Below are 16,520 nucleotides of genomic sequence, written 5' to 3'. Positions count from 1 at the left end.
ACTTGTGCTACTCGCCCTACGTTTGGGAGAAAATGTTTACAAACCACATATCTGAAAAATGACTCATATCTAGCATATACAAAGAGCTCTCAAAAGAAAACCCAATTAGAAAATGGGAGAAAGACATGGAGACATTCTATTCAAAAGCATATGAAGAGAGCAAACACAAGAAAAATGTTCATCATTAGCCATTAAGGAAATACAAATTCATGAGATGCACAATTTGCACCTATTAGAATGGCAAAAAATAAAAAAGGAAAAAAGAGTGAAAACATCAAACGGTGAGGAAGCGCAGAAACTAGCTGGTGAGAATGTAATGATTCAGCCAGTTTCTTAAAAAATAAACACGCCGCCACCTTGTGACTCACATGAAGCAACAACTCCACTCACGGGCATTTATCCCAGAGAAAGGAAAACTCAGGCTGGTTCAAAATCCTGTACACATTTACATTAACTTTACTTAGAGAAGCCAAGACCTGGAATCAATCCAGATGCCCATCAGCCAGCATGGTTAAACAAACTGTGGTCCCTCCATACCAAGGAATGCTATTAAGCACTTAAAAAAAAAACAAAACTGAACTGCTGTTACACATAGCAATCTGGATGCATCACTAGAGATTATGCTTAGTGAGAAAAGCCAGTCCCAAAAGACTGTATATTGCATGACTTGATTTAAACTATCTTGAAATGATGAAACTATGAAAATGGAAAACAGGTACATGGTTGCCGTTAATTAAGGAGGGTTTGGAGATGGGAGGGAAGTGAGTGTGGCTATAACAGGGGGCCAACATGAGGGATTCTTCTAATACAGAAATATTCTGCATCTTGACTACAGCAGTGTCAGTATCCTGGCTACGATAATGCACATGTTTTGTAGGATGTTACCACTGGAGATTAAAGGGTATGGAGAATGCTTCTGTACCCTTGGAACGTCTATGCTTCTGTACTTCTTATAACTGCATGTGAAGAATCTATGCTGCTGCCGCTGCTAAGTCACTTCAGTCGTGTCCGACTCTGTGTGACCCCACAGACGGCAGCCCACCAGGCTCTTCTGTCCATGGGATTCTCCAGGCAAGAATACCGGAGTGGGTTGCCATTTCCTTCTCCAGAGGAATCTATAAGTATCTCAAAATTAAAAGTTTAGTCAAAAAATAAACATCTTAAAAAAGAAAGGCTCTTTACCTGGTCTGTTCATCTAATGCTATGGCCCCTCTCCTACCTATCACTCACATCAAATTTCTTCTTTGCTATTGAATTATTTGGCCCTTATTTTATTCAGCTAATACCATTCAAATAAAATTACTCTTGTTAAAGTCATCTTTCAACTACAAAACAAAATGGAAACTTGCTAGTGTTTTGGTTTACTCACCTCTAAGTTATTTGACACTGATGGTAGTTTACTCCACTTCCCTGAAGCTCTCCTACCTCTCCTTCCATGACAACACTCTCGGTTGGTTTTCCTCCTGCCTCTTCAGCTGCCTCTGGGGGGTAGCGAAGTCCCCCCCACTTTTCTTCCCCCTTATTTACTCCCAAATACTAGCTTTATCCAGCCAGCATTTCTTGTCTTACATATGCTCCTTGAGTATTCTGGGAATCAGCCATTCCATCCACATGTCCTTATCAATTATCTAACGACATAAACCACCTCCAGAGCAAGTGTCCCACAGGACACTCAAGCACAGTGCAGTCCATACTGGACTACCTCCTATTCCTGTCCACCAAAAAGAAATCTGTTTTCTTATATTCTTATTATCTGTTACGCCATTCTCGTAATATCCTACTCAGAAACCTAGGAGTTTTCCTAGTTTCTTCCTTTCTCAACCCCAATACCTAAAAAGTTTCTAAGTCTTTTAAATTCTTCTGAGTATCCCTTGATTTTTGTCCTTTTTCTCATGTGTTCTGTCAGTTTCTTAGTTTAGTCAAACTCTTATCATCTCTTATTTAGCCTATTTCCTGGCCTGGTTCCCTTCCACTGTTTATACTGTTTACAGGAAATTTTAACTAAAATACAAATTTGGTAATATTACAATGGTGCTTCAACTTCTTCCAAGGCTTCACATTGTTTTGAAGAAAAAGTATAAATTTCTTACCCTAATGTGTATGACCTTTAAACCTCAACCTACTTTCCACATTCATCTCCTACAGCTTACCCTTCTCTGCTACTCTCTAGCCTCACAGAGCTATTTGGAATTTCCCGAACATGCCACGTGGGCTCCTGATGAGTACCTTTAATCATGTTCACTCACCCTGTAATACAGCCTTCCCAGCTGAATGGCTCCTGTCACACCTCAGCATTCAGCTCTGGCATCCCCTCCCCGAGAAGCTCTGCTGAACCTCCCATCCCCAGTGGCCTACTGTATTTATTTAGTAGTCTTTCCAGTATTGCTATTGTTTATTTCCTTTTGTAATCTCCTATGTTGTAAAGTAGCAAATCTCCTATTTTGTAATCTGCTATTTTGTAAAATAGCAAATATTTCCAAGTATTCCTTGAAAGACAGGACTGTGTCTTACTTTATCTCTGTATCCTTGATACCTACTAAGAATGAAGAGTTGATTAAGTGTTTATTAGATTGAACAGAAGTCAAAAGTTTATTCAGTCTCTATTAAATCAATGAAAGCACTTCTCTCTTACACTGTCTCCTTTGACTCAAAACTCATCTTGACTATACACACAAGTCTTCTAATATGATCCACAGTGATGCCTTTGCTCTAATAAGACCATTATATTTACTCTACTTATCTAAACACATTTAGGATAAGGTCTTTCTGGTTTCATTTTAGAATGTAAACTTCTGAAGGGCAGGGAATTCTGTAATTCTTAAAGACCTAGAATAGTTATATGTCTCTAAGAACTTTACAAATACTAGCTGAGTCCTTAAAATGAACAGAAAAGAGGACTACTCCCCCTGTCCCCCCCCCCCAAAAAAAGGACAAAAAAGAGAACTGAATTACGAGAGATCATATTAGGCTAATAAAAGGAATACTGCAGGGGACTCCCTGGTGGTCAGTGGCTGGGACTCTGTGCTCCCCCTGTAGGGGACCTGGGTTTGATCCCTGGGCAAGGAATGCAGATAATACCACTCTTAACAGCAGAAAGTGAAGAGGAACTAAAGAACCTCTTGATGAGGGTGAAAGAGGAGAGTGAAAAAGCTGGCTTTAAACCCAACATTAAAAAACTAAGATCATGGGATCAAGTTCCATCACTTCATGGCAAATAAAAGGGGAAAAAGTGGAAGAAGTCACAGATTTTATCTTCTTGGGCTACAAAATCACTGTGGACGGTGACTGCAGCCATGAAATTAAAAGACTTTTGCTCCTTGGAAGGAAAGTTATGACAAACCTAGACAGCGTACTAAAAAGTAGAGACATCACTTTGCTGACAGCGATCTGTCTTAGTCAAAGCTATGGTTTTTCCAGCAGTCATGTATGGATGCGAGAATTGGACCATAAAGATGGCTGAGCACTGAAGAACTGATACTTTTGAGCTGTGGTGCTGGAGAAGACTCTTGAGAGTCCCATGGAGAACAAGATCAAACCAGTCAATCCTAAAGGAAATCAACCCTGAATATTCATTGGAAAGAGTGGTGCTGAGTGTGAAGCTCCAATACTTTGCCCTGATGTGAAGAGCCAACTCACTGGAAAAGACCTGATGTTGGGAAAGATTAAAGGCAAAAGGAAAAGGGGGCAGCAGAGAATGAGATGGTTAGATAGCATCACCGACTCAGTGGACATGAATCTGAGCAAACTCTGGGAGACAGTGGAGGACAGAGGAGCCTGGCGGGCTGCAGTCCACGGGGTCACAAAGAGTTGGACATGAGTTAGGGACTGAACAACAACAGGGAACTATGAATAGACTCCACATGCCGCAAATAAGTGTTCAAATACCACAAATAAAAGATCCGTGTGCTGCAACTAAAACAAGTTTTTAAAAAGTTATAAGTTTAAAAACAAGGAAATACTGCAAACATGTCATCTTAAAATAATGAATACTGCATCTCAGGCCTGATAGCCACCCAAACTAACCTTTGTCTTGTTGAACTCTCTCCTTCTTCTTCAGCTACCCATCCCACATCAGCAAAAGACACCACTGCATCCTCTCCCGGGGGGCTGGAGCTCCATTCTGTCGTAGGGCTGGTCAGCTGTAAGTTACAAATAGGGGAAATTCTTCATCTGGCACCAAAATGGTAGAATGAAACACTTAATTACCTAAAGGAAAAGCTTCAGCTCTAGCATTACAAACACACAGGCAGTTTCTCACATTTCCACTGAAGGTCTGCACAAAAGGGACCTTTATTTATGTCATACTGTTGTTTAATCAGGTATGCAATCTCTGAATTATAATTTAACTCATCCAGTTTTAATTTTACAGGTCAAATGAGACTGACTTAAAAAAAAAAAAAACCTCTGTTCATCCTCAAACATTAAGAAAATTTTTAGAATCAATTCTCTTCTGAAGAGATGTAGTAAAAAAGTATAGAAACAAGAATAAACAAGCGACCTTGCTTTGTGCTAAATCTGGCAATATTTTTTAATGGATATTGCTGTTGTAACAATGAAAATACATTTTTAAATGTCATTAAATCTCTTGATTTTTAAATAAAAGTATTAACTATACTAAAGAACTGAAAATACAAATAGCAGTAGAGTAGAATTCCCTACCGAACCTTAAACACAGAGATGAAGGAACAGAATATTCTGAAATAAATATAACAAAGAAAAAGCATGCAAGTTCTGAAATTTACCTTCAAAACATGGAAAAAGAACTTAAAGTTTTGTAATATGAATAGCCTCAAAGCCAGAAGGCCAATGAATAATAATAATTTTAGAATAGTAATCAGATTAGCATAGTATTTCCTATAGGGTTTAAATAAAGAAAATGCAGACTTTTTAATTTACCTTGAAAAAACTGGAAGAAGAATTAAATTTAATTTTTGTTATGGAATAATGCCTCAAAGCCAAAAGGCCAATGAATAATAACTTACAAATAGTTATCAGATTAATATGATACTTCCTATAGAGTTTAAATAAAAAAGAAAATGCAGACTTAATTGAAGGAAAAAGCTTAAAAGGCCAAAGAGAGAGATTTACATATTTACGGGTTTATCAGAAAGTTTCTACTGTAACCCATGCTTAGTTTGAACCTTCTTACTATCACTGCAGATGAAGCTTTTGGAAGCTACACTGAATTAATACTTCTTCCTCAACTGTAAAATATACCATACAAACACATAATACTAATATGGTTAATTTTAAATACCTTTAGGTGTTAGTTCATCAAGATCAGTTTGGTTACATAATTCTTTGTTTAGAAAATAAATTTTGTTCTAATACAGTTATTAGTTGGTAGGAAGAAAGGTATATTTATGATAAACCGAGTTTTGACCTGAAGCCTTCTTCCCTCCCCATAAAGGTTATAAAAATTGCTGTTTTCATCTCAGATAGTTTTGTTCATAAAAGGAAGCAAAATGATACTTTTCTAAGAATACTCAAAAATATGTTTTGTGACAGCTTGTCAGAGTATTTTATAATGTAAAGATCATATACTACTTCTCAATTTTACATCTGTAATACTTCATATATTAAACATGAAATGCTGCTTTTTGCACAAACTTAAAAAAAATTATTCCATGGATTTAGTTTGTAATCTTACTAAACATTGATTAAATGTAACCACTGAAATAATGTCTACAACATGTACTCAATGAAATGAAAATGTTAATGACACTGTCAAGCACCAACTCCAGAATTAATAATATCTGTATCATTTCTAGTTGACATCCTGCCCCACAAAATAAGGCAGTTTAAATATTTAAGTTACATACCTAGATTATAACAGTGATTTATGCCACCAAAAAAGCCTAACAAAGTCCCTGGGGAAACCAAACTCATACAAAAAAATAAAAAACAAAACTGAAAAAACAGTTAATACTAATCTTTTTTTAAAAGGCCTCTTCCGCTGTTGCTGAAATGTGCATTCAGTAGCATAAGCATGAAATGACAAGGACAATTCACTCAGTAAAGTGCTAGTGTAGGTGAGGTCAGCATAGGCAGAGGGTCTGAGGGCACGGAATTCTAGCAAGTGGGATGGATGTAGACGCCACTACTGACATGCATGGATGACTGATGGGAAGTTTGAAAAAGTAAAGGTCAACTTACTGAAGGTTCCAGCAAGGTCCTGTCCTATCACAGCTATTGTTAGTGGGGGGAAAAACAAAACAACAACAGTGAAGGGATAGAAAAAATTTTTTTTCAAAATCAAGGGGATTATAAAATTTAAAATTAAAATTAGTGTTTATCAGTATCCAAAGTCTTTTCAGAAAGTACGAAAAGCATTTCATTCAGAGCAAAATTTAGTAGCACTGTATTTTTTACCGATCTTAAGAAATTCAAATCAACATTTGATACAATTTAAATTATCCAAGATTCAATTATATTTCAAGAATTTTACCAAAGTAATTTTAGGTGATTTAAAACATTCTGATAATGTAAAACTATACTAAAGAAACTGATTTATTAAATAAAATACATAAAATAAAAATATAAAGTATTGAAATACTTAAAATATTAGAAGAACTCAGCATGTCCTCATGGGACTTTTCATAAAATAAACACACTGGTCCTGGAAACCAGGATTCTCTGTTTCTTGCCAAAAATGGTGTAACAGTAAATATACTCAGTCTATTTTACCACCAGTTGTTTATAGCTAAATGCAAAACATATATTCTTCAAAGCAATACTGTAAAATACTGATAACAACATCTAGCTTTTTTATTTACAGATTTAATTATTCCTCTTTTTCTACCAATTCCTGTCATAGTTAAAATATTAAAAGCAGAATTTCTGCATTTTAATATAGTGACACCAATAGGTCACAGGGCATGCCTGTGTAAAGAACACCAAATACTCTAGCTGAAATGCAGGCACTAACACTGCTGAGTGATGTGGTCACTTAAAAAAAAACAAAAAACTGAGCATTTATTAACACTTTCTATTCATGACACACCTAGAATGGGGGGAGGAAGAAGGTGAGGGGAAAATAGGGAGAAGGAAAAAAGACCTGAGAGTTGAGAGGGAGAGAAATGTGTTTATCCCTCATAAGAACCCAGGAAGGTAAGTAACAGTATCCCCAATGGAGAAACAAGTCTCTAAGAAGTCAATTACTGAGAAAGAATAAAATATCATAAATGTTACTTACAGAGCTGGGCTTCAAATTACTATGCCAGGCTACCAAATTTATACAACGTAACACTTGTAATCTTGATTCAGTTATCCTTAATGGCCATCTTATAGCAAAAATATTAATATCAAGAAATGGACATCACACACAGTATGACATTTCACGCTAGCATACAGCAGATTATCAGAAAGTAACGGATAATGCTGAAGGGCAGGTCCCTGCTAAGTCAGGGCCTGATAAAAAGTGGTCCACTGGAGAAGGGAATGGCAAACTACTTGAGTGTTCTTGCCTTGAGAACCCCATGAACAGTATGAAAAGGCAAAAAGATAGGACACTGAAAGATGAACTCCCCAGGTCGGTGAGTGTCCAATATGCTACTGGGGAAGAAGAGAGAAATAGCTCTAGAAAGAAGGAAGAGGCTGAGCCAAAGCAGAATGATGCCCAGTTGTGGATGTGTCTGGGGGTGAAAGTAAAGCCCAGTGCTGTAAAGAACAGTATTGCATAGGAGCCTGGACTGTTAGGTTCATGAATCTAGGTAAAATGGACGGGAATGGGCAAATTTAATACAGATGACCATTATATGTACTACTGTGGGCAAGAATCCCTTAGAAGCAATGGAGTAGCCCTCAAAGTCAACAAAAGAGTCTGAAACGCAGTACTTGGGTGCAATCTGAAAATGACAGAATGATCTTGGTTCATTTCCCAAGGCAAACTATTCAACATCACAATAATCCAAGTCTATGCCCCAACCAATAAAGACAAAGGAGCTGAAGTTGAATGATTCTATGAAGATCTGTAAGACTTCCTAGAACAAACACCAAAAAAAGATGTCCTTTTCATCACAGGAGATTGGAATGCAAAAGTAGGAAATCAAGAGATACCTGGAGTAACAGGAAAGTCTGGCCTTGGATACAAAATGAAGCAGGGAATAGGCTAACAGAGTTTTGCCAAGAGAATGCAATGGTCATAACAAACACCCTCTTTCAACAACACAGGAGATGACTCTATACATGGACATCACCAGACAGTCAATACCAAATTCAGATTGATTATATTCCTTGTAGCTGAACATGGAGAAGCACTATACAGTCAGCAAACACAGGACCTGGGGCTGACTGTGGGTCCGCTCATCAGCTCCTTATTGCAAAATTCAAGCTCAAATTGAACAAAGTAGGGAAAATCATTGGCCATTCAGGCATGACCTAAACCAAATCCCTTATGATTATCCAGTGGAAGTGAGACAAACAGATTCAAGGGACTAGATCTGGTAGATGTAAATCTGGAAAACCCAGCAGTGACCACAGGACTGGAAAAGGTCAGTTTTTATTCCAATCCCAAAGGAAACATCAAAGAATGTTCAAACTACCACACAATTCTGCTCATTTCACATGCTAGCAAAGTAATGCTCAAAATCCTCCAGGTCAGGCTTCAAGAGTATGTAAACCTAGAACTTCCAGATGTATAAGCTGGATTTAGAAAAGAAACAGGAACCAGAGATCAAACTGCCAACATCCACTGGATCACTGAAAAAGCAAGATAATTCCAGAAAAACATCTGCTTCATTGACTACACTAAAGCCTTTGACTATGTGGATCACAACAAACTACGGAAAATTCTTAAGAGAGATGGGAATACCACACCACCTTTCCTGCCTCCTGAGAAACCTGTATACAGGTCAAGAAGCAACAGTTAGAACCAGACATGGAACAGACTGGTTCCAAATTGGGAAAGGAAGCTATCAAGACTGCATATTGTCACCCTGCTTATTTAACTTAAATGCAGACTATATCATGTGAAATGCAGGGCTGAATGAAGACCAAGCTGGAATCACGATTGCTAGGAGAAGTATCAACAACCTCAGATATGCAGATGGTAGGTACCACGATAATGGGGCTTCCCTTGTGGCTCAGCCAGCTGGTAAAGAATCTGCCTGCAATGCGGGAGACCTGGGTTCAATCCCTGGATTGGGAAGATCCCCTGGAGAAGGGAAAGGCTACCCACTCCAGTATTCTGGCCTAGAGAATTCCATGGACAGTCCATGGGGTCGTAAAGAGTCAGACACAACTGAGCGACTTTCACTTTCACCACTGTAATGGTAGAGAGCAAAGAGGAACTAAAGAGCCTCTTGATGAAGGTGAGAGAGGAGAGTGAAAAACCTGGCTTAAAAGTCAACATTCAAAAATGAAATTTATGGCATCTAGTCCCATTACTTCATGGCAAATAGATGGGGGGAGAAAAGTGGAAATAGTGACAGATTTCATTTTCTTGGGCTCCAAAATTACTGCAGATGGTGACTGCAGCCACAAAATTAAAAGACGCTTGCTGCTTGGAAGAAAAGCTATGACAAACCTAGACAGTGTATTAAAAAGCAGAGACTTCACTTTACTGACAAAGGTCCATATAGTCAAAGCTATGGTTTTTCCAGTAGTCATGTATGGATGTGAGAGTTGCACCATAAAGTAGACTGAGTACCAAAGAATTAATGCTTTTGAACTGTGGTGTTGGAGAAAACTCTTGAGAGTCCCTCGGACTGCAAGGAGATCAAATCAGTCTGTCCTAAAGGAAATCAACCCTGAATATTCACTGGTAGGATTGGTGCTGAAGCTGAAACTTCAATACTTTGGCCACCTGCTGGGAAGAGCTGACCCACTGGAAAAGACCCTGATGCCTGGGAAAGATTGAAGGCAGGAGGAGAAGCGGGTGACCGAGGATGAGATGGTTGGATGGCATCACCAACTCAAACAGACTCATTGGCATGAGTCTGAGCAAACTCCGGGAGATACTGAAGGACAGGGAAGCCTGGTGTACTGCAGTTCATGGGGTCACAAAGAGCTGGACACGACTTAGTGACTGAACAACACCGGCAACAACAAACTGGGGAAAATGTTAAGATTAATGAGGATTCTTAGTATGAGTCCAGGTACTTATCCTCAGAAGGCTGAGACATCAAAGACCATGACACACACCACGCCTCCCACCTCACCTGCTCCTGACAGAGGGGCCTGGTCTCGCTCCTCACACAGTCACTTCGGTCTTGCCTCAGGACCTCTGCACTGACTGTTCTCAGCCAATACCGCTCCCACCTTCATTCCTCTCCTCAGCTCTCTGCGGGGCTGGCTCCTTCTAATCTTTAGTTATCATTCCTCCTGGACCACCTGTTAGTCTTCCCATGGAGCATGGGAACTCTAACTCTTCCTTCAGGGCACTCGGTATAAATGGCAATTGTACATTTATTAGCTTATTTCCTTCATATCTCTCCACTGAACTATATCCCAGTAAGGGTGAAGATCATGGCTGTTTGGTTCATCACTGACCAACAGTACCTAACATAATACATGGATCTCAAGTTTACTTGCTAAATGCAATGGGCAGGTGGTTGTTTTCCTTCCAGATTTAGTGACAGTGTGAGAACTGCAGTGAGAATCTTATCATTACCTGTTTGGTTACAGAACATTCCCTTCTCCACCAATTCCAACAATCACTCTTAGCCATCCCAGAAACTAGCCTGGGGCAGGGTTTCCACAGGAAAAAAAAAGGTAGTCCAGGTAAAATTACCCAGAGGTCTGCCCGTGGCAGAGCAAGGATTTAAACTTCTATAGCACAGGGCCAAGTCCCCACCCATCCCTTTATCTGATAGCATGCAAGATCACTTTTTTGTTGCCTTAGGTTTTTTAAGCGTAATATTTATTTATTACCCCCAATAAGCCACACTTATATTCCATGTATTAAACTCATAAAATTTTAAATTTATAAAAATGACCCTAAAGGTGCCTTAGTGACTACTTTCATATTTGCCAACAGACAGGCATGATACTGCTTTAAACTTTTTTCAGCAAAATATGAAAACACAACCTGTAAATGAAGTCCTCAACCCCAGCTGCAAAAGCTCCTGAAGAAGTTTTAAAAAACAAATGTATGAAAGAAAGTCAAATATATGAAATTCAGATTTAGTAAACTTTGAATGACATCTATATTCTTTAGAAGTCCTGTTAAGTGTTTTTGTGAGGGGGTGGAGCCTTGGGGGTGGAGCTCAAGCATGTATGTTTTATTTTTTAAAGCTCCTGGTGATTTAAATATGCACCTAGTATTGAGAACCACTGTAAATCAAAACCTCTGAACCCCATTCCAACAAACAATATAGCAAAAATATAGAGTGCTTTTACATGCTTTTTTACATTTATTATCTCATTTTATTCCCAGCCCAATATTCCCTGTGACTGTTAACTGGATGCAGGTGTAAACAAACATGTTGGTCTATGTTCTGATTTGTGACCCTATAAATATACAGAAATCAAATTTGTAAATCACAGAGTTCACTTAGTGAGCCAAATAAGTTTAATTTGCTATTCTGCTGTAAGGTGACAATAACAATAAAATCCCACCACTTTTATTGTGCACTAATTATGTACCAGTTATGATACTGAGAGTTATCCTAACCATCACATCACAAAGTAACATTCCTGTCTTGCCCCTCGTTTATGTGAAAGTCTTACTTGTCCAGATAATGGGTCAGCTGACAACAGTGAAGAGATGGTATGACCTAGAAGGAACATACTGAGGCCTAAGACTTCAGAGGTGAAAACTGCTGTGAGGGCGACACAGTTGAGGTGTTGCCGATGAGTGTGGGCACAAGGGAAGGAATGGACGTGAAAGCCAACAAGAGTAGGGGAAGTAAAGAAAATACAAAACTGTGTTTCCAAAATACAAAACTGTGTTTCCAAAAACACGGAAATCACCCGGGAAAACAAAGAACTGGCTTTGACTACTGCTTCTGAATTGACCCATGAATGCTTCATTCTCAAGTTTAATCTATTTTAACTTTTGTCTCCTAAATAGGGCCCTATAATGGGGGTCTACTCTCCTTGGGTCTAATAGTGGCTTCCCAGTTTCAGACTTCCTATAGTCATGTTGGAGTCCTAGACAGTCCAAACCCATTCCATATCAATCAAACCCCCAATGAGCCAGAAAAATAGCAAAAATGATTGTCAACTTTATCACTCTAAACTGCATCCCTTATATTTTTCAAAGATTCTCCATTTTTAAAATTTCTGATAGACATGGTAAAAGCAAAACAAAAATACCAGAGGATTTAGAGGAAAAATAGCAGACAAATTATCTAAGTAACAGACAAACACTTTCAAGATTGATTTTGAATCTGAAAAGCAGCAGCATGCTACAAAGCTGCCTAGAAGTAAAAATCTCACTTTAAACAAATGTCTTCTGTTTTCTACTACACTCTCAAGTAGGTCACCAGGATTTCTCATACCTTATTTCTCTCCTTATGTTAATCTCTTTTCAAATGTAGCTCCTGTACTAAACCTAAAATTCTTTTTCTGCTCAGACCCTTCTAAGTAACTAATAACATTGAAAAAGAGGCTCCTTCCAAGAAAATGAACTTGGTCCTAGTACCTCAGCCCACTGACTGTCAAGGCAGATTTGGGCTGCTACCAGAAAATGCTAGATTATCTCCATTGCTTTCATTCACATCTAGCTAGGTGAACACAAATGCTGAAGCAAATTCTCCTGCAACTAGGTTAAGCAGATTGACAAATAGAATTTAAATGGAACAGTGCAATCAGAAGAAAAGTTACTAAGTCTTGATTAACACAATAGTTATTTGAAGGAAATTGTCAAATAAAGAAATCAGCAGTTGGTGTCTAACTGAACTGAATTCTCAGATATTGTGCTTGACAGAATTACTACCATAGGTTTCTCCATTTTTTTTTAATTTGATAAAATTTATCATTTTGTATCATTTGATAAAAATTACTTCTGGAAAGTTCCAATTTGTCAATGTCTAGATTGATGCACAAGGGTTTTGCCAGTCAATCTGCTAGTGGGCACAATGACCAACCTTGTTAGTCAATCTGAACAAATGCTAATTTCTACCACTTACTGAGGAACAGACTGTTAACTGTCTCTACAAGGAGGAGTAACTTTTAAGTAATACATAATATCTAGTAAGCTCACAGGAGCGCTTCTGAATTATGAATTAAATATATATCTTCCACATTTCACATGCTAATCTATTATCTAAAATTGGTATAAATGTCTGCTGAACTTTATATTATACTTAAATGTTGAACTGAAAGGTTTTGTCTTATTACTGTTGTAGAGAATTACTGAAAAACAAGAACAAAGCTATGTGATACATGTCTAACACTAAAACAACAGTAAGGAACAAAAGCCCAGATCAAAAAAATACGACCTTTACATCCAAGCAAAGAAGTGAGTGGTTCCTGATTTGGTGCTAGAAGACAATGTCCAAGGTCACCTGGGAATTAACTGCTTGGCTTACTATATGCTTCTAAGTCTTCAAATATGTATTCTTAAGGATAAATGTCTTAAAGAGCTTGAATAATCACTTCACAGAGGAACTAAAATTAGAAAGACTTTACTGTGGTTTTTATCCTCTTATTTTATTGATAGTGGCATCAATGGGAGGAGAGGTTCAAAAAGTACTTTTAAAGCTGCCTTGCCTATTTACATTACCAATGAACATATTAATATAAAATCTGAAGTATATAAAATACAGTACCTGAAACTGAACTCTTGGACACTGGATCAGAGATAAATTGGTACCAATTTTCCTTACAATACTCCGAGATGACCCATATGGCTTCCAAGACCAAAGAACCTGAGGAAGTAGGAAAGACCAAAAGTTCAATGACAAGACTTACAGAACTGTTCATACAAAAGCATCAGACAATTAACTGCATGACAAGCTGACACATTAATTATGGAATCAGAATGCTCTATGTTACAGGAAATAAGCTAATATTTTTCAATTAAAAATGTAATAATATATATAGCAGGCAGTTATTAATGCAGTAAAGCTTAACGTAAGGCATCATATAAAAATGTAAAGAAAAATTAGTGGGAGTTGCCTAGTGGTTCAACCCCTGGTCTGGTCAGGAATCTGATCCCACAAGCTGGCATGCCCCCACCCCATAAAAAGAACTACGAGTAATTGTAAAATAACATTATATTTGGAATAAAAACTCTCATCTGTTTTCATTAGGCTTCCATACTATTCTGCAAAGGAAGCTATTTTATCTCCTCTATTTTTAGAATTTCATATATGCATAAGTCTCTCAAAACTACAAGTTGCTTTTGTTACAATAGGCTTTCAAAACAAATGCAAATCAGTACAAAGTTCAAAATCTGAATTTGTACCATGCACGATGCTTCATTTTGTTTGCTTACACAGGAAGGCCTGGCCAAGGGTAAGTGGGGACCAAAATTCAGTTGTACTACATTTTCTCATGAGACCTTGTCTAGGGGGAAAGGTACATTTTCCTAATTTATACAAAGATACTAAATAGGCTAGTGATAAGCCTAATGAGCAGAACTTTTCAGATGAAATCATGATACACTGAGGACATTATGCTATGCTTAAAGCAAAAATAAACATAAACCTCCAAAGCAAAAAGCAAACAAAAAAATGCATGTTAAATGTTAAATCATTACGACATGTACCTTGAAACTTCGCCCCAAGTATATGCTCTTTCCTTAAAGAGAAAAACTATCCATCTGTTTTCAGTGCTATACCTGAAAGCCTAGACAGAAGAGGTAAAGAGAGGTAGTATGCTATTAAAAAGCAATTTTAAAAGACAAGAGGGAGAATGATGTGACTATTTACTTCATTCAACTTAAATATTCAATTATATCCTGACATAAATAATGTATTCTGAGCCATGGACACTGCCTGCCCTTTTTAAAGTCACTCCATGCCCATTCTAATCTGAAGAATGGAATTACAGTTTGACCAAGCAGTGTTCGTGTAAAGAGCCATGGCTTCCACACATAACCCTAACTAGACCTCTAGACCATTCTAAAAGCATGCATAACTTGTAAAACGAACAGAGAAGCAGTCTGATCTCTTACATTTTAGCAATCAAATCCAATTTAAGGTTAACAGCATGAGTCAAAGTGAGGATCATGGGGTATATATACCTCTGGCATCTGCCCCAGCTCATGTAATTGTCATCATCAATACGTTCAAAGTTTCAGAAAAATAACAAGGACCCTGTGTGCACCACAGGGAACTATATTCAACATCTTGCAATAACCTATAATGAAAGAGAATCTGAAAAAGAACAGATATATTTTCCTATATATGTTTAACTGAATCACCCTGCTGTACATGTGAGCTCACACAACACTGCAGATCAACTATACTTCGATTGTTTTTTCAAGGCATTAAAAACAACGTTAAAAAAATAAAATAAAATAAAAACAACGTTCAACGTTTCACTGATGATTTTACCTAGGAGAGTTCCAGAAAGTACTAATAGCCTAACACTTCAACCAACAAAAACTATATTAACTCCTGCTCTAGAGACATAAATATTTTTTAAGAAATATAAAAGGATGATACAGATTGGAAAACTGGTCAGTGGAAAGACATCAATACTGAAATAAGAACATTAAACAAAGGATACGAGAGGAAGCTATGTGAAGCTTAGAAGAGAATTACGTGGAGTTGAAGAAAGGAAATTATCCACACCAATGATCATACAGAGGATCATCACATGAACAGTATTAATAACACATAAGAACTAAGAGCAGGAAAATCACCTGACCAGAGGATAAAGGGAAGAATCACAGACTTACAAACTCAATGTAAGAGGCCAAGAAAAAATAAGGACAAGTAATTCTAAAATGGACAGTATTTAAGCAAACTCTTTACCTTATACATGTTAATAGACATGGATCTTTAAAGAAAAAAAAAAAAAAAAAAAATCCATAGGGCAGTAGTAACTACACCAGTCAACCATTTCTAGTGTCTTCTATTTAGCCACAAGTGAAAACTCTTCTATGATGTACAAGTAGAACACTATTTATGCATCACAATGCGACAGTTACACAGCCTAATGTGAAACCTTTCGTCCCTCCAGTAAGCAAAGATCTTAACTGCAGATGGAGAGGACAGAAAAGCTCACAAAGAAAAGTTCAGAAAGGACTTGCCGAGGTCAGGAACTAAGGCTTCTGCCAGCTTTTAGCTTTCCTTGCTATGTATGCTTCAGGACTAAGTTTCAATTACTCTCTTCCCATCTGCTTAATATCAGAAGGAAAGACTTGCAGGTGCCTTCCACAAAAGGTGGCCAAAGACTCAGTTTTTACTTGCAAGGACTAAGTAGACTATTTAGGATTTTTGTACAAAGTTAAAGAAAGTAAAAGAACAGATTGCTTTACATGATTATTTTTTTAAGTATACATAGTGGACTAACATAAGGTAGTTCTCCTGTTACTTGTGAACTACATAGCATTTAGCACCAAAAAATATGGAGCAAGGGTCTAAATGAGCTAGTGACGGGGATATTCAGAAAGAGGAGGAGCC

At 37.6% G+C, this 16,520-nt stretch overlaps 1 protein-coding gene across 1 annotated transcript in view; it reads right to left on the bottom strand.

The window, feature by feature from the left end:
- The window catches only part of MTFR1 (mitochondrial fission regulator 1), a 59,796-nt gene that overhangs the window by 24,096 nt on the left and 19,180 nt on the right, over window positions 1-16,520 (bottom strand). Inside the window, exons 3-4 of the mRNA XM_061123406.1 lie at window positions 13,716-13,814; window positions 4,024-4,139 (exon numbers count right to left, since the gene is read on the bottom strand). Coding sequence (XP_060979389.1) covers window positions 4,024-4,139; window positions 13,716-13,814 — 215 coding nt within the window. The remainder of the gene's footprint in view (window positions 1-4,023; window positions 4,140-13,715; window positions 13,815-16,520) is intronic.

This window comes from Dama dama, chromosome 21, assembly GCF_033118175.1.
Source record: "Dama dama isolate Ldn47 chromosome 21, ASM3311817v1, whole genome shotgun sequence".
NCBI classification, from domain to species: Eukaryota; Metazoa; Chordata; class Mammalia; order Artiodactyla; family Cervidae; genus Dama; species Dama dama.
This window is presented reverse-complemented; position numbering and strand designations above follow the sequence as displayed.